Source organism: Salvelinus fontinalis, chromosome 28 (assembly GCF_029448725.1).
Source record: "Salvelinus fontinalis isolate EN_2023a chromosome 28, ASM2944872v1, whole genome shotgun sequence".
Classification (NCBI taxonomy): Eukaryota; Metazoa; Chordata; class Actinopteri; order Salmoniformes; family Salmonidae; genus Salvelinus; species Salvelinus fontinalis.
This window is the reverse complement of record NC_074692.1, coordinates 4,164,334-4,182,117: the sequence shown is the minus strand read 5'-3', so window position 1 is coordinate 4,182,117 and position 17,784 is coordinate 4,164,334. Positions and strand designations below refer to the sequence as shown.

The 17,784-nt window shown below is 42.1% G+C and overlaps 1 protein-coding gene across 3 annotated transcripts; it reads right to left on the bottom strand.

Moving 5' to 3' along the window:
• Positions 1-927: 927 nt before the first annotated feature.
• Positions 928-17,721, bottom strand: LOC129825976 (aquaporin-3-like). Of its 3 annotated transcripts, XM_055886173.1 has the most exons (7): positions 12,144-12,335; positions 4,877-5,003; positions 4,553-4,690; positions 4,293-4,408; positions 3,969-4,186; positions 3,566-3,687; positions 928-1,252 (listed from the first exon to the last, which is right to left on the bottom strand). In XM_055886173.1, exons 1-7 carry the CDS (start codon positions 12,249-12,251, stop codon positions 1,167-1,169), a joined length of 915 nt encoding a protein of 304 aa, XP_055742148.1. In that variant the 5' UTR covers positions 12,252-12,335; the 3' UTR covers positions 928-1,166. The 3 variants fall into 3 exon arrangements, with proteins under 3 accessions (XP_055742148.1, XP_055742146.1, XP_055742147.1); XM_055886171.1 differs by lacking the exons at positions 928-1,252; positions 12,144-12,335 and adding an exon at positions 17,352-17,721 and having other exon boundaries at positions 2,719-3,687; XM_055886172.1 differs by lacking the exon at positions 928-1,252 and having other exon boundaries at positions 2,719-3,687.
• Positions 17,722-17,784: the final 63 nt, after the last annotated feature.

Sequence of the window (17,784 nt, the reverse complement as noted above, 5' to 3'; positions counted from 1 at the left end):
AGTGCTATTTACATGTGAAAAATGAATGCCATATGCTGCATTTGCTATTGGCCTTTTGTTTACCTTTTTGTTGGTGACACTTTGATATCTTGATAATATGCAGCTGTTTAAAGGGAAACTCCACGGATGAAACAATAACAAAACGGCCACCCCGCCTCTGTTTTGGTGAAAAGATGAGGGATGGGCCTGGAGAAATATAACCACAGACAAAGCTATGGATGCAAGGACTGGCCATCCATTATATAAAAAGTATAGTTTTAACCACGTCATGAGGCTATACAGTGTTTGTTTACATTTACAATGTTTACAAACATTGGCGTTAAACAAGCTTACGTTTTGGGTTCTCATGGAGTGTGACAGTTGAACTAAGCTCATGAGGCTCATAAGTTATATTCTTCAACAATCAATGGATATATGTATAAACAGTACCAGTCAATAGTGTGGACACACCTACTCATTCCAGGATTTTTCTTTATTTGACTATTTCTACATTGTAGAATAATAATGCATCAAAACTATGAAAAAACACATACGGGTGATAGGTAACATACAGAGAGCTCAGAAAAATAATTTGTTTAAATGTAATCTGGCACCTTATGATAATATCATGATATTTGTGTATTAATTATGATGCCATGATATATACCAGATGTGATGAGTGTGTGATGTGTGTTATGATCCCATGTACCGTGTTCCAATTTGGATGTAATATCCTAGTCATGTTCGTGCAGTACATTGAGATGTGTGATTCACAAAAGTCAGAATGATACCCTCGTTGAAAGGATAATTGGACAGGTAAAGAGGAATGCATAAAAAATACCACACACACACACATATATATATACACAGTACCAGTCAAAAGTTTGGACACACCTACTTATTCAAGGGTTTTTCTTTATTTTTACTATTTTCTACATTGTAGAATTATAGTGAAGACATCCAAACTATGAAATAACACCTATGGAATAATGTAGTAACCAAAAAAGTGTTAAAGAAATCAAAATATGACATATTTGAGATTATTCAAAGTAGGCACCCTTTGCCTTGATGACAGCTTTGCACAAGCTTGGCACTCTCAACCAGCTTCACCTGGAATGCTTTTCCAACAGTCTTGAAGGAGTTCCAACATATACTGGTGGGGTAAAGGATGCTGGAGGTTTTGAGGCTCATACCATCTCTTCTTTTAGGGCGTCCTTTGGGTTGATGTTGGTCAGTTTGACTCGCGCCTTCTGGCTCTTCCTGTCGCGAACCTCTCCCGCCTGATGGAAGCCAACCATCAGCTGATAGACCACCACACCAATGATGGCGCCCAGGAACGAGGCAAAGATGAGCACCAGGAACCAGCACTTATTGGCACTTATTTGAGCTGTTCTTGCCATAATATGGACTTGGCCTTTTACCAAATAGGGCTCTCTTCTGTATACCGCTCCTACCTTGTCACAACACAACTGATTGGCTCAAGCACATTAAGAAGGAAAGAAATTCCACAAATTCACGTTTAACAAGAAACACATGTTAATTGAAATGCATTCCATGTGACTACCTAATGAAGCTGGTTGAGAGCATGCCAAACGTGTGCAAAGCTGTCATCAAGGCACAGTGTGGCTACTTTGAAGAATCTCAAATATATTTTGATTTGTTTAACACTTTTTTGGTTACGACATGATTCCATATGTGTTATTCCATAGTTTTGATGTCTTCATTATTATTTTACAATGTAGAAAATAGTAAAAATAAAGAAATACCCTTGAATGAGTAGGTGTGTCCAAACTTTTCACTGGTACATTTACCTTTTTTTGTGGTAATCCGTTACTCCCAAACCCTGTATATATACACATATTCCAGATTCCGACATTGCTCATCCTAATATTTATATATTTTTTACTTCCATTATTTTACTTTTAGAGTTGTGTGTATTATTAGATATTACTGCACTGTTGGAACTAGGAACACAAGCATTTCGCTACACCCGCAATAACATCTGCTCAACAACATCTTTCAAACACCTAAAACCGCTTTTTCCTGCAACCTAGAGCCATAATCATTATGCCTAATTCTATATAAAAATATAACAAAATGTGTATATTATGTATATTGTTCTGCATAGGTTATCTAAGCATGACTCTTTACCTGTTCAATTGCCATTTTAATGAATGATGCTCATTGAGTCCTTAAGACGTTTTATTCCCAAAGTGAAAACAGCGCCCCCTATTAAGAAGTTAAGAAGTTTTATGCCTTAGGAGTTTAGTACAACTGCCTCACAGGTATACAGTATTACAACCCTAAAGACTAGCAACTTTGCCAGCTAAGACAGACAAGCTACTCTAACTTGATCGATAGCCTGAAATGGCTTGGTAGCTAGTTATGGGGTTGGGAGATTGTGAACCTTTCTAGCTGGCTAGCTAAAGCAAGTTAATACAATTGCTAGGTGGTTAGTATTACAGCGACACAACAAAACGGTTTAATTTAGTCATCAAGAAGAATCAATAGGTTACATAACTTGATCAAATTCATTTACAATCCTACCTCCTGCAAGTTCTGCCCCTCACCGGCAGCTGAAATCAAATCTGTGTGTGTGTCACTCAACATTCTCTCTCCTCCTCCACTGACGATACAGTCTGCAGACATTAGAGTATATAGCATCCTGACAAGCATATCTTTGCGCCATGGTGCACCTTGGAAGCATGAAAATAAAGGAGAGCCACACACTCTAGGAGCTCAGATGCAAAAAATGTAATATCCAACTTTGAGACAGACAAGCTGTCTTCATCAGGGTGTGATCACAAACACTGCGGGATGACTCGTTTATATAGTGTGAAAAGACACACAGGTGTCTGCACCTTGGAAGCAACCGCTTCCTAGGGAGAAAACCACGGACAGATCTTTTTATAAATAATTCTGGTAAAACGTGGGCTTAAAAATTAAGTTTAGTAATTAATAAAAAAAAATTAAAAAAGTATAAAAATCTTATGACATGAGGCCTCTGGTTGACATTGAAATTCATGGACTCACTAAAACGTACACATTTCATTTGATCGGGACACATGTACAATCTGTCTACAGCATATAAATACAACGGAATCATTAAAACGCTATGTTAGTATAAAACATAAAATACTGTCCAAACAGAAAAGCTAAAGACACTAGGCTATAAACTTCGATTGTTTCCAAACATTTTGAATTAATATAATTCTGTGTTTGAGTCTTTACTTTCTCCCCTCTTACTTAAAGACACTATGCAGCTACAATGTAAGACAAAGGACGCCTAGAGATAGATATACTGTGGCAACATTATAGCGAAAGATTGAGGTCCATAATGTGTGTGCATACTGTAGTTGTCTCCTTGCAGACTAACAGACACACAGCTGTCAGAGTTAAGAGTGAAAAGGGACCCACCGGCCCTCAAGGAGACCATACTGTACCCCACTAAGGCTGAGTTTAGGGGTATAGGATGCTTGGTAGTGGTGGAGGATGGAGGATGCTGGAGGTTTTGAGGCTCATAACATCTCTTCCTTTCGAGCATCCTTTGGGTTAATGTTGGTCAGTTTGACTCTCTCCTCCTGGCTCTTCCGGTCACGAACCTCTCCCTCCTGATGAAAGCCAACCATCAGCTGATAGACCACCACACCAATGATGGCGCCCAGGAATGGGGCGAAGATGGGCACCAGGAACCAGCACTTGTTGGCACTGAGAGAAAGAGAGCGAGAGAGTGAGACAAATCCAAAAAGTTGTGCGAGAGAAGATATTTTCTTAATCTTTGCCTCCTCTGATTTTACCTGTTTGATCCATCATCACCATCTCCCATTTTGTTTAAATCGTTATATCAATAATGTACAAACCTCTAACCAGGAAATGGATACCGAGTGGTAGATGTATAGTGGTAGAATACATGTGTAGAGACAAGCAGAGAGGGGAAGAGAGAACCAGATGCATGCAGAGAGAGAAAGAGGATTTTTGGGAGGACTCACGTGAAGACCTCGGTGCCCCAGCCTGCCAGAGCGGTAAAGAGGCGTGGCCCCAGGTCCCTGGCAGGGTTGACAGCGTAGCCAGAGTTGAAGCCCATGGACAGGCCGATGACCAGCACCACAAAGCCCACCGTGAAGGCCTCCAGGCCCTGGGGAATGGGATTGTTATGGGGGTCCACGATGGCCAGGATACACACGATCAATGCGGCAGTGCCAATCGTCTGGGATAGAGATACCTCCATTAACATGGAGAATTCCGAATATACTAGTAGTTTTAATTCCTGATCCAACCAGTTTGGGGGTTGTATGCGGAAGAAAGGGGCTCACCTGGTCGAAGAAGCCGTTGACCAATGTGAGATGTTTGCCAGGGTAGGTGGCGAAGATGCCAGCGGTGGCGTTGGGTCCGGTAACAATGAGTTCTCCAGCATAGTTCAACAGAGCGTCTGAGAGGATTATGATATAACAGCAACTGTAACGAGGTGTTACGCTATACACAGATTCAACCTTATGGCTAAGTTAAGACTTTTTAAAGAGTTGTCTCCAACAGATGCTTTCTTGTCCATCCTTGGACAGGTCCGAGGACTCACCATAGTACAGACCAAAGATGATCCCGGAGCCCAGGAAAGCTCCCAGTGTCTGGAAGAAGAAGTAGACTGGGAACTTTCTCCAGCGATCTCTCCCAAGCAGGCAGAGGGCAAAGGTTACTGCTGGATTGAGATGGCCTCCTAGGAAACACACATGTTGACAGATTGTTAACATTAAAGCAGGACAGACATTTAGGATCACGACTTAGAGACATGACTCGGCCTTGGAACAACTCACGGTAACAAATCTGCTCGAGGAGAACCTCTACGCCTAAACATGTTGGTGAGTTAATTAATGTGCATGTATTGCTAATATGAGGTTTGTACCTGATACTTGGCCACAGACCAGGATCCCTAGGGTGGCAGCAAAGCCGAAAGCAAAGTTGACAGTTAGGAACATGCCATGAGATCCTCCACTAAGTACCAGCTGAGCCACCGCACCACAACCAAACATCTGTCAAGAGAGGGAAGAGACAAAAAAAAAATAACATGGGTACCAACAAACAATGATCATCAACATTGCCTGTAAAAAAAAAGAAGATTGTAATGACTGCATATGAGGAGCACTCGGTGTGTTTAAAGCCAGAGCAGAGCCAAACATTTACTCGTTGCTATGTTAACACATACAGTTAACATACAGTGCCTTGCAAAAGTATTCATCCCTCTTGGCGTTTTTTCCTATTTTGTTGCATTACAACCTGTGATTTTTATTTGGATTTCATGTAATGGACATGCACAAAACAAAATTGGTGAAGTGAATTTATTTATTTTTTAAATGCATATGTATTCACCCACTTTGCTATGATGCCCTTAAGTAAGACCTGGTGCAACCAATTACCTTCAGAAGTCACATATTTAGTTAAATAAAGCCCACCTGTGTGCAATCTAAGTGTCACATGATCTCAGTACGTATACACCTGTTCTGAAAAGCCCCAGAGTCTGCAACAGCACTAAGCAAGCGGCACCACCAAGCAAGCGACACCATGAAGACCAAGGAGCTCTCCAAGTAGGTCAGAGACAAAGTTGTGGAGAAATAAAGATCAGGGTTGGGTTATAAAAAAATATCTGAAACTTTGAACATCCCACGGAGCACCATTAAATAGATTATTAAAAAATTGAAAGAATATGGCACCACAACAAACCTGCCAAGATTGGGCCACCCACCAAAACTCACAGACCAGGCAAGGAGGGCATTAATCAGACAGGCAACAAAGACCAAAGATAACCCTGAAGGAGCTGCAAAGCTCCACAGCGGACATTGGAGTATCTGTCCATAGGACCACTAAGTTGTACGCTCCACGGAGCTGGGCTTTAGAGTGTCCAGAAAAAAGCCATTGCTTAAAGAAAAAAAAATAAGCAAACACGTTTGGTCTTCGCCAAAAGGCATGTGGGAGCCTCCCCAAACATATGGAAGAACGTACTCTGGTCAGATGAGACTAATATTGAGCTTTTTAGCCATCTAGGAAAACGCTATGACTGGCGCAAACCCAACACCTCTCATAACCCCGAGAACTCCATCCCCACAGTGAAGCATGGTGGTGGCAGCATCATGCTGTGGGGATGTTTTTTTATTTTTTTATTATTATTATTATTATTATTATTATTATTATTTATTTTTTTAAATCGGCAGGGACTGGGAAACAGGTCAGCATTGAAGAAATGATAGACGGTGCTAAATACAGGGAAATTCTTGAGGGAAACCTGTTTCAGTCTTCCAGAGATTTGAGACTGGGACGGAGGTTCACCTTCCAGCAGGACAATGACCCTAAGCATACTGCTAAAGCAACACTTGAGTGGTTTAAGGGGAAACATTTAAATGTCTTGGAATGGCCTAGTCAAAGTCCAGACCTCAATCCAATTGAGAATCTGTGGTATGACTTAAAGATTGCTGTACATCAGCAGAACTCATCCAACGTGAAGGAGCTGGAGCAGTTTTGCCTTGAAGAATGGGCAAAAATCCCAGTGGCTAGTTTTGTCTTATTGTTTGTTTCACAATAAATAAAAAAATTGCATCTTATTGCATGTTGTGTAAATCAAATTATACAACTACCCCCCCCCCCCCCAAAAAAAAAAAATATATCTTAATTCCAGGTTGTAAGGCAACAAAATAGAAAAAATGCCAAGGGGGTAAATACTTTCGCAAGCCACTCTATATAAAAGTCACTCAAGAGGCTTTGTCAGTATACATGTTACACAAATGGATATCCTAGATTTACTACTTTTCATCCCTGAAGGTATGTGCAGGTCAGAAAGGGGATACAATCATTATCAGTGAAGCTGGTCGCCGTGATGATTTTAATGGGCTCTATTGTCTATTAACAGGTATAAGGGGAGGAAATTGTGAAATTGTTGTCCGTGTTGACATTTGATTGTCCCAGTCCAAATTATGGGCATTTTTCAGATACCGATGTATCTTATAAAACAAGTGTACTACATATTTCCGCCCTGATATGAATATGCTGGCAGGAAACACCTTGTTTTATATGCTCTAGAATGAAAACAAGGATTGATGCAGTGAGAGGAGGTCCGTTTCGGGAGCTGCTGTCATGGTTGTGAATTAGCTATAGAGTTGCCAAGGTGGTCATACCGCATAGTGTGTTCGCACGCCGACTTGTATATATGTGCACGTGTGTGTGTGTCCATTACTATGGGGATAACAGTAGTGTGTTGCATGTGCTGAAACAGCCATTCGCAAGCCCCCCTGAAGCAGATGCATTGCTCTCAGACCACATTCGTTGAGATGAGCTGCAAGGAACTGTCTCAACAGAGGGCTTGGCATCTAGTGGATGGTTTAACATCACTGGGGTCAGTGGAAACTCTGGCTCCTGATTAGCCCCGCGGGCCTCATGCTTCCGATTGGCTGGAAAAACACCATATCTTCAGAGGGGCCCATCTTTAGTTAGACATGAAGTTAAATGTCAAAGGGATCTTAATGTCGGAAGCATCTGATAACATGTCAGTATGGAGCCAAATGCCAACTGAATTAGCCTGCTCAAATTCCACCAAAAGGTTATTCACTGAGATTCATGATGGCGTAAGAAATGACTTAAAAAGACAGCATCTAACAGGATAGTGACCTAAATTAAATCACAGCTCTCTAAGTGGCCTGGTGTTGATAGCGACAGCATGTCATGACAGCATTACGCCATGACATTACATGACTACATTGCACACTTACTCCCCCAGACTGTCAGGCAGTTCATGCTGTGTCCTCATTCTGAGTTTCTACCGACACACCTGGTCACTCATGCGTTCCCTTTTAGTGAACAGAGGGAGGGAGGGAAGTAGTCACAGGGAGAGGAAATTCCGGGGTAGCTTTTGATGCCGCCAGTCTTTTCCAACATCCATATACATTAAAACTGTTATATTGGGACAAAAGGAAATGAAGAGTGAAGTGTGTGAATAAAATACTGTGTGAAGAAGTCGTCAAACTTTTCCCAGTGGAGCGTCACTCCTAGTAACATGGTACGGAAGTCATGATTTGGGGTGGTAAGCCATGGTTTCGTGTGGCAGCATGTGGCCTCTCATCCCTTCAATTTAAGCAAAGAGTAGCACACAATGACTGTTTCATAGATGGAGCTGTAATATAAAGAGAAGGTTTATCGCTGTTGTTTCCCCCCCCCCCCCCCCCCATTAGCGCTTCGGTTTATGTAAGGACTACATTGTTCCCGGGACGGTGCACATGCACACCATCTCTGGGGCCAGAAGGACATGTGTCCAACCACCTGTCACACTAAGGTGACACAGTTAGTCCACTGGGAACAGTCGTCGGTTCAACGCTTCGTTTTGATTTACATTTGTTTAAGTTGTCAACTAAGGTGAATTCTACATGAAATCAACAACTAATGTCACTATGCCATTGGATTTAGGTTAAAAGGTGTGTGAAAAAGCAACTTGAAAAAAACAACAACATGTACGTTACTTTTTGTAAATCCAATCGGTTTTCCATGTTCATTAAGCGTCATCGCAATGATTTTGTTTGCTGAAATGACATGTAATTCAATGTTGATTCAACCAGTTCTTGCCCAGTGGGAGATCTCGGGAAAGACCTGTCACCCCGCTGACCTTCAGGGACAAATAGTGCCCGTGGTCTCCCCTTCGACCACCTGGACAAGGACATGTCCACAGGGACACCACAGCCATTCAGCTGTGTCTAATCAATGACTGTCGTTCAGTTTGCCTATTTTCCAAATCCTGCCATTGCGGAGATCTGTTCTCCATATGCAGGGGTATAGCTCTGTGCATGACACACACATAAACACACCCTGCCCATTCTTCCTTCCTTCCTTCCTTCCTTCCTTCCTTCCTTCCTTCCTTCCTTCCTTCCTTCGCCTCCCTTTACCTGAGTATCAGTCAAGAGCGCCTGTCTGTTCACGCAGTCATTACATTAGTCAGTCATTAGTATATCTTGAAGACAGGTGACGTCTATATATGTCCTGGAGGGCGTGAATATATTTGGCATGTTCAGGTTTCACCCATTGCGCTGTTGCTGTCACTCCCAATACTGCAATCCATGTTTGACATAGCACTTATTTAATAGACATGCCACACCTGCTACTAGTGCCTTAGACATAGACGTAACAGGTTTAATGCACAGTGCTTTTCCCTCCATGCTCCTGCTGGAGATTTACATAATTTTTCTATTAGCAGTGTAACACCTGTCTACGTCTATTTACAATCTTACAATAAATAGTAATTTTAAAGACGCTTAACAGGTGCAACAAGTTTGACGCTTGTGTTACTTTTCTGACACTGAAAGTTGGTCCTGTTTTAGCGAACCAATGCAAGGCTTTTCTAGATGGACATCGATTGTAGAGATCCTGTCGCAGCATGAGAAAATGTACTGCAATGACATTGGGCAATGAAGCAACGCTTTGTAAAAACAGGTGTGAGAGAGCCTGTGACCATGAGTAAGGCTGAGTCATCTCTTTAACAACTCTTTCTCTCTGAGCAAAAAAGTGAAACTTAACTGCCTAAAAAGCCTGCAGGTTGTAGGCTATACTGGCTGTTTTATCTGGTAGTTGCTTAAAGTACTACTACCCATTTTCTTAAGTGGCCATTTACTGCTAGAGCAAGATAAAGGAAAAAATTGCAGGGGTTGTTTAGTTTGTCTTGTTTGTTTATTTAACATGGCGGATGGCTAAGGTCTGTCAGTAACCGAGGGAAGATTTAATCTGTCAGTTCCATTAAAGCCAATTTAAAGCTCTACACACACACACACACCAATCCAATTCACATACCGCTCCAACAGATCCACAGACGACAAATTTCCCACCTGGACAAGAGGAATACCTATGTGAGAATGCTGTTAATGGACTATAGCTCAGCATTCAACATAATAGTCCCCTCCAAGCTACAAGTAGGCAACAACACCTCTGGTCACACTGACCCTCAACACGGGGGCCTCACAGGGGTGTGTGCTTAGCCCTCTCATGTACTCCCTTTTCACCCACGACTGCGTAACCACGCATGACTCCAACACCATCACGATGACACGACGGTGGTAGGCCGACAGCGATGAGACAGATTACAGGGAGGAGGTCAGAGACAACAATCTCTCCCTCAACGTCAGCAAGACCAATGAGCTGAACGTGGACTACAGGAAACAGGAGGGCTCTGCCTCTTCCTCTAAGCAGTCAGGCATATCTCAGTTCTTTCCTTTATGATCTCTCCCTAACAAACAAGGTTCTAATGTCCAAACAATGGGGCGTAGCTAGCTAAAAGTGATGCGAGCAAAGACACTCCCCCTGGGACAGGAAATAGACATGGATTGATTACCAGGTGTGAACAAAACTGAACAGTAAACATAGAAGGTATCAAACATTCGAAAATGTGACTTTTATTGCAGAAATAACTAGTCTCGAAGGGAATTAAACATGGTCAGGTTCTTTGTGAGTATTTGATAACGTTTTGGCTTGCGGTGCAGCTTTGCTAACATCGGACTGTCTTATTACATTCATGAAATCTGACGATGCTAATATGCTAACTCCAGGTTGTAGCCAGAAGTAAATAATCGATTATTGTGGATTCTGTCACCATGGGCCTTCAGACATAGCTCAAGGGGAATTATGGGAAATGCTATCCAAATATAGATTTGGGATGAATTATCCCTTTAACATGGACCACACACACACCTGCACAGTCTCGAAGAGTGCCTCTTCCTCCTGAAGAGATTTGACATGGGACCTCAGATCCTCAAGAAGTTCTACAGCTGCATCACCGCCTGGTATGGCAACTGCACCACCCTCGACCGCAAGGCTCTACAAAGGGTGGTGCGGATGGCCCAATACATCACTAGGGCCGAGCTCTCTGCCATCCAGGACCTTTATACCAGGCAGTGTCTAAGAAAGGCCCAGACAATTGCCAAAGACTTAATCATATCACAATCAACTTTTACCAGTTGAATGTAAATGATAGGAGACCGTCTGTGCTACTATAACGTCCATTATACTAAATATTTCGTAGGAATCAAAATGAGACCCGCACATTGCAGGAATAATTAGAAAACTGAGGCTAAAAATAAATTAAAATAAAGATGTTTATTTGAACATCATGGTGCCAAAATGTTTATAGTGTAATAAGTCCAACATGCATGGAGACAGCTTCTATCAAGCAATTAGACTGTTGAATAGCTAATCAATGGCTACCCGTACTATCTGTTTGGCCTATCTGCACTGACTACCTGCACTGGCCATATCCACAGAAAGGAGAAAAGCTCAGGTAAAAAGTTAGAGGAAAAGCTGGCAAAATCTCCTGAAAACGTAACTTTATAATTTTCTTTGACTTTGAAAATGTAGGGTAGGTTGTGTATAACGCTAGAGAAAATAAAATCCTTTTTTTTAAGGCATTTTAAGGCAGAAAAATGTGAAAGACTATTTCATTAGCGACTGTAAACATGCACACCCCTTAAAATACAACAGCAGAAGAGCACGAGGTTGCAAGGTGAGTCCTGGATCATTATGCAGAGTAAAGAGCATGTGCCCATGTTCTTGTCAACAAGAGCAATCATATTTTCATACACACTCAAGGAGTGTAATTTACAGGTGCCTATATGAGGCTCACATTCCCGAGCCCAGAGAATTTGAGGTCAAGTGGAAAGACTAGCACAAGCTGTAAAGCCATGCTGAACTTATCGAATGGTGTACAGAACGTGGCGTACGTTCACTCCACATCTAGCTTGAAATATTGCCAATGGAGCAACCCAAATTGGTACCTTCTGTATAGCTCAAATGGTTGCTACGTTGTCAAGGAGGAGTGTCACGTGTTTATGAGCAGAAGAACACTGGTTCGAGACCGGTATGGAGCCATGGACAGTGGAGGAAGATCTATTGTGAGCTGCTCACTGACGTTGGTTTCACTTACCAGTCTCCATCACTCTCACATCTTGGCATAACAACAACAGTCGATACACAGGTTCTTGTCAATGCAGTAGTATTTTGTCTCCAGGTTTGAATACGCACAAACTAATATTTCTTGTGGCAACGAATCATCACAGCAAAACATGCAATCTACTCATCTGAGAAAGGCTTGAGTGAGGATAACTTGAACATCGATATGGTAAATTAGTGAGGTGAAAAGATGGCAGAGCTCTTACCACCAGGATGAGGGTACCCAGACACTCTGCCATGGCCTGGCGCAGCAGTAAGTTACGGATCTGGAAAGTCTGTGCCAGCTTGTCCATGAATACCTTCTGTTTTCCCATGGTTCAGTGCTGCTCAGCTAACCTCCTGTATTATGACTGGGTGACAGCAGGTATGTAGGTCCTACTGTTGTGTGTGTGTGATGGCTAATGCAGTGGCCTCCTCTTATAGGACCTGGACCTCCTGTGGTTCCTGCCAAAGCCAGCCCCCTCAAACACTCCCTACTCTCTCGCTCTTACTCACTCTCCCTTCTCTCACTCCCTCCGTCTCTCTTTCCCTCGTAACTCACACATCCTCACTGGTTCAAACACACCCTCTCTTTCTCTCTGTTGGTCTCTCACTCTTCTCCTTTTCATCTATCCAGTTTTATTCCTCTCTGCCTGAAATTTTATCACCATGTATTTCTCCTGCTTTGTCTGGTTTGAATAGAGGAGTGAGTCATTATATCCCCATAACTGCTCAAAAGGTTTGCTTCTAACATCAATAACTTTTTGTCTATTCTGTTGAGGCACTGGAGTACATTGCATTCCACTTAACTCCGACAGTATAGATTGCATTCACTTCTTGACCAAATATGATCTACCTTCATGTTTTTTTCCTGTTATCTGCTATATCCAACATTGTATTTTATATTGCAACCAGTGTTGGGGAAGCTTCTCTGAAAATATATATAGTTTACCAAGCTATGAATGACTTCACACTAGAAGAAGGAAGCTTCACTAAAGTTACCTTTAAGAGGAATTATTAAGAACTAGATAGCTTACTTAACTTACATGAGAAAGCAACGTTCTCCACGGCGTCTCCAGACTCTGTCACGTCTGTCACGTGCTCAGTGTGAACCTGCTTTCATCTGTGAAGAGCACAGGGCGCCAGTGGCGAATTTGCCAATCGTGGTGTTCTCTGGCAAATGCCAAACGTCCTGCACGGTGTTGGGCTGTAAGCACAACCCCCACCTGTGGACGTCGGGCCCTCATACCACCCTCATGGAGTCTGTTTCTGACCGTTTGAGCAGACACATGCACATTTGTGGCCTGCTGGAGGTAATTTTGCAAGGCTCTGGCAGTGCTCCTCCTGCTCAAAGGCGGAGGTAGCGGTCCTGCTGCTGGGTTGTTGCCCTCCTACGGCCTCCTCCACGATTCCTCATGATGTACTGGCCTGTCTCCTGGTAGTGCCTCCATGCTCTCGACACTACGCTGACAGACACAGCAAACCTTCTTGCCACAGCTCGCATTGATGTGCCATCCTGGATGAGCTGCACTACCTGAGCCACTTGTGTGGGTTGTAGACTCCGTCTCATGCTACCACTAGAGTGAGAGCACCGCCAGCATTCAAAAGTGACCAAAACATCAGCCAGGAAGCATAGGAACTGAGAAGTGGTCTGTGGTCACCACCTGCAGAATCACTCCTTTATTGGGGGTGTCTTGCTAATTGCCTATAATTTTCACCTTTTGTCTATTCCATTTGCACAACAGCATGTGCAATTTATTGTCAATCAGTGTTGCTTCCTAAGTGGACAGTTTGATTTCACAGAAGTGTGATTGACTTGGAGTTACATTGTGTTGTTTAAGTGTTCCCTTTATTTTTTTGAGCAGTGTATAACTCATTCATACAGACAAGGCTACTCCTCCATCTCTCCCCGAGTGACATTCAGAAGAGTTCTTACCCTGATTTGGCCTGACAATCAAACACCTATTTTTCCAAACACTGTCATGAGATACTATAGCACTAAAATTTTGTGCAATCCGTAAACAATTTCATTATGTTTTACGAAAACAAATTTCACAACAATGTCACCTAATTCCAAAACTGGATGTATGGCCACGTGAGGCACTGCAGGTGAGTAGTTTGCGTCGCCTAAAGGTGAATGACTGAGTAAACTGGTTAACATAAACCGTTAGAATCCAAACACACGCACAAATACTAACTTTACTAGGATAGCATTTACCATAAGAAAAATACGTCTCATTAAAAAAAGCTCAGCCTCAACTTTAACAGCTGTGGCGCTTTTGCATTGACAGTGTAAAACTATAGAGTTCCTCACCTTGACTACACACAGACACATGCTAGATAGACCAGCTCCTTCTAAGAAGCTATAGCAGGGTTGGTGAACCTGAGATCGAGTGTGTCTGTGTCGTTGCTCACATGGCCACACATCCTGTTTTGGAATAGTTTACATTTTTGTGAAACGTGTTTTTGTAATGCAATCGTTTAGACCGATGATGGAAATAGCTTCTTAGGAGCTGGTATATATGGCACACTGCCAACCCTGTTCAAGTCTTTAGGGACAACACTACACTTCAGCAGGTCTCACTACTTCAGCATCACACAGATGGGCTCATTTCCCCAAAGTATTTGTTGAATTAAGGGATACTCAGTGCAGATCTAACATTCTAAGTGTTTATGTCGACAAAACTACATAAATCATTGATGAATAGTGATAAAACATCCCAAACTGGAAAATATGCAACAGTCAAGTCAAAAGGAAGCTATTACTTTAAAAACGGAGTTCAAACTTCAGTTACAGCTGGTTAGGCAAGCAGTTGTGGGGACACGATAAATAAAGTAGACTAATTGTTGAAAAGGTTGAACCAGGTAACCAGATAATTCCCAACGTGCGAGGAGTCACGATTTGAGCAGGAAATCCTGTAATAATTAGATAGCTAACAACATTGGGCGAGGACAAAATAAGTCCGGACAATTATCTGTCCATTGTGACATGATTATGTGGGAGATGGACACAATGGAGCTTGATTAGGTATAACACATCGCCTCTCCTTGGAATTTCCTCAACATCTAGTCAGTATGGTCAACACATTTGTACATACATTCATGGTGATTGTACACAGACATTGAAAAGCGACAATGTGATGACCAAATGAATATCCGACGCGGGATAATGAAGTTGAGTGAGCTATTTTCCAAAGAAAGTTTCAAGATGAAAATACATTTAGCAGGCATATATGGAGGGGAGTCAGGGCCAGTTCAAAAATGCAATGCTTAAATGCTCAATTGAAATGTGAAAAATTATATTTTCATATAAGTGCACATGATTCATGCCACAATGAAATTGCAATGAAAATGGATAATTGCAAATGGTAAATAAAATGTCAAAAGGTTAACAGAAAACGGTAACTGCAATGTGCAAAGTGAAATGGAGTGTTTTTATTTTCCAACTGCCCAATTTAGCATTTTCTCTTTTCATTTTCAAACTGTATGCAAATTGCTTCCTGGAGGCGTGAACCAGGAGAGCAACATGACACCACAGTGCAGTGATATCCTAGCCATGTCACACACTATGCCCATTGATATTAGACTAGTGTAACTGATGGGGGTTGAACCTGGCGTCATGTACACCAGAAGAGCATCTTAGCCTGCTAAACCAACTCTTAGGTCATTTAGCTTGGGGAGCCAATGCTGTTTTTCTGGTCTCAGGCAGTTACTCAACACTAGGCAAAGTTACACATCACATCTTTGTGGTCACCAAACCACTTCTTTCTGGTTAGTTAGTCGCATAATGAGTAATCTTGCCTGATACCAGAAGAATTGCATTGGCTATGTCTGATACCTGAAGAGTTGCATTGGCTATAGCCACTGGGCACAGTTCCATTTCTAGTTTGGATTTACATTCGGTTGAATTGTCAACTAGAGAGAACTCAACATGAATTGTGTTTTTAAAGTCACCCTTTCATTGGATTTAGGTTAAAGGGTGAAATAAAAAAATTCTCCCACATGAATCAACATCATATTTTTATTTCAAAATGACGTGGGGAAAAAACCATTGATTCAACCAGTTTTTGCCCAGAGGGTAGGCTTTGGTTAAGCGGGCTTATGTGCTCTTCTGATGTGCAGAAGGCCCTTGTTCGAACCGTCAGTCATATTTATGCTGTGGCTCAGATGGGTCAATGTGAAGAGGTCAAAGGGTGGTGAATTGTAACAGAGGTGGTTCACTTAACACACATGTATGAATAGGCCTTACCTAAGACCCGAAGAGTTGCTTTGGCTCCCAGAGTCAATGCCTAGGCTTCATTTTAGCCGGCCTATGCTTTTCTGGTGCGCAGGAGACCTGGGCTCGTACCCGGTGTTGGTTACACTAGTTTTAAAAAATCTATGTACAGAGTACAGGTTGTTGGCACCTGAATTGGGGAGGTGGGCTCGTGGTAATAGCTGGAGCAGAATTGGTGGAATGTAATCAAATACATGGTTTCCATGCGTTCGATACCATTCCCTCTGTTCCAGCCATTGTTATGAGCTGTCCTCCCCTCAGCAGCTTCCACTGGTACAGAGAGCCTGGCATGGCTAGGATGTACTACTACAGGAGGATGTACTACTACATGGTGTTCCTCTCCTGGTTCGACAACAATTTAAGTCAATGTCATTGGTTTAGTCAAAGTATGATATATTTGGACATCATGCAAATCTGTGTAAATGTAGTATCTTTTCCTATGATATACAAATGCTACCAAAAGGTTGCACCGTGTAGAAAACTGCATATCAGCCATCTTTCAATAGTTATCCATCTTACTTAGAAACATATCCTATTCTTATTTACAATAAAACGTGACTCCAAAATGACACAATACATTATTTACCATTAATTTCTATTGGGCACAAAATAATCTGAAACATAACCAAAATAAACAGCAAATGCAACCAAACAAAGTGTAGTCACAAGCTTAATATAAATCATTGTGTGCTAGGAATATGGGAGCAAAAACTAAAACTTTTGACTACTTTAATACACAAGTGAATGCCCCAATACTTTTGATCCCTAAAATGAGGGGGACTATGTATAAAAAGTGGTGTAGTTTCTAAAATGACTTTAATGTTATGATCTTTGTATCATTTCAAATCCAAAGTGCTGGAGTATAGACAAAACATGTGTCACTGTCCCAATACATTTGAGCACACTGTGCGTACAAAACAGTAACACAGACAGGGTTAAAGCACCAGCGAAAACAAAGACTTCACATGGTTAATTTCTTACAATGTTTATTTTATCCAGTAAATGTGCACGGTTTGTGCATTTAGCACACAATTGGATATACAATGACTGTTACATGTTGATTTCATTTTGACAAAAAGGTGTCAACGAGTTGACATGTTTTGCTGGCTGTGGGGTAATCCATTTCAAAATGTGATTATTCAAGTTAAAATACAATTACCGTACGTGTTTCTGTGTGCGAGCGTGTGGGTTTGCGCACGTGCTCAGTCCACACCACCCATTCACCGGTCCTTGCCTCCACTGACTTGACCAGGCCCATGACCCTGAAGTCCTCCAGGATGGCCTCCACGTTGGGGACAGTGTGAGAATCCTCCCCACTCACCTCAACACGATGAGCCACCATCTGTGAGGTCTGAAAGAGGGCGAGACACATGACCGGGCGGGGTACACAAAGAAATGTATAAGCAGAAAGACATTTTCTTTCATTTTTCTGTCTTTACCTTGAAAGGCAATGGGCTGATGGCTTTGGGCTTCCATAGCACTGCGATCACAGTAACGCCGTAGGGGGTCACAGAAGGACAGAGCCAGGTCTCCAAATGCATCCTGGGAAAGACGGGAAGAGACACCGGTTTAAAAATGGAGCCAATGAAAAT

Excerpts from the sequence above, each read along its gene's own strand:
- LOC129825976 (XM_055886171.1), bottom strand. The coding sequence starts at position 17,564 with ATGTGTCTCGCCCTCTTTCAGACCTCACAGATGGTGGCTCATCGTGTT. Across the intron at positions 5,004-17,351 it reads CGCACACAGAAACACGTACG|ATGTTTGGTTGTGGTGCGGT; the intron begins GTAATTGTATTT and ends CTCTCTTGACAG. Across the intron at positions 3,688-3,968 it reads TGGGGCACCGAGGTCTTCAC|TGCCAACAAGTGCTGGTTCC; the intron begins GTGAGTCCTCCC and ends TCTTTCTCTCAG.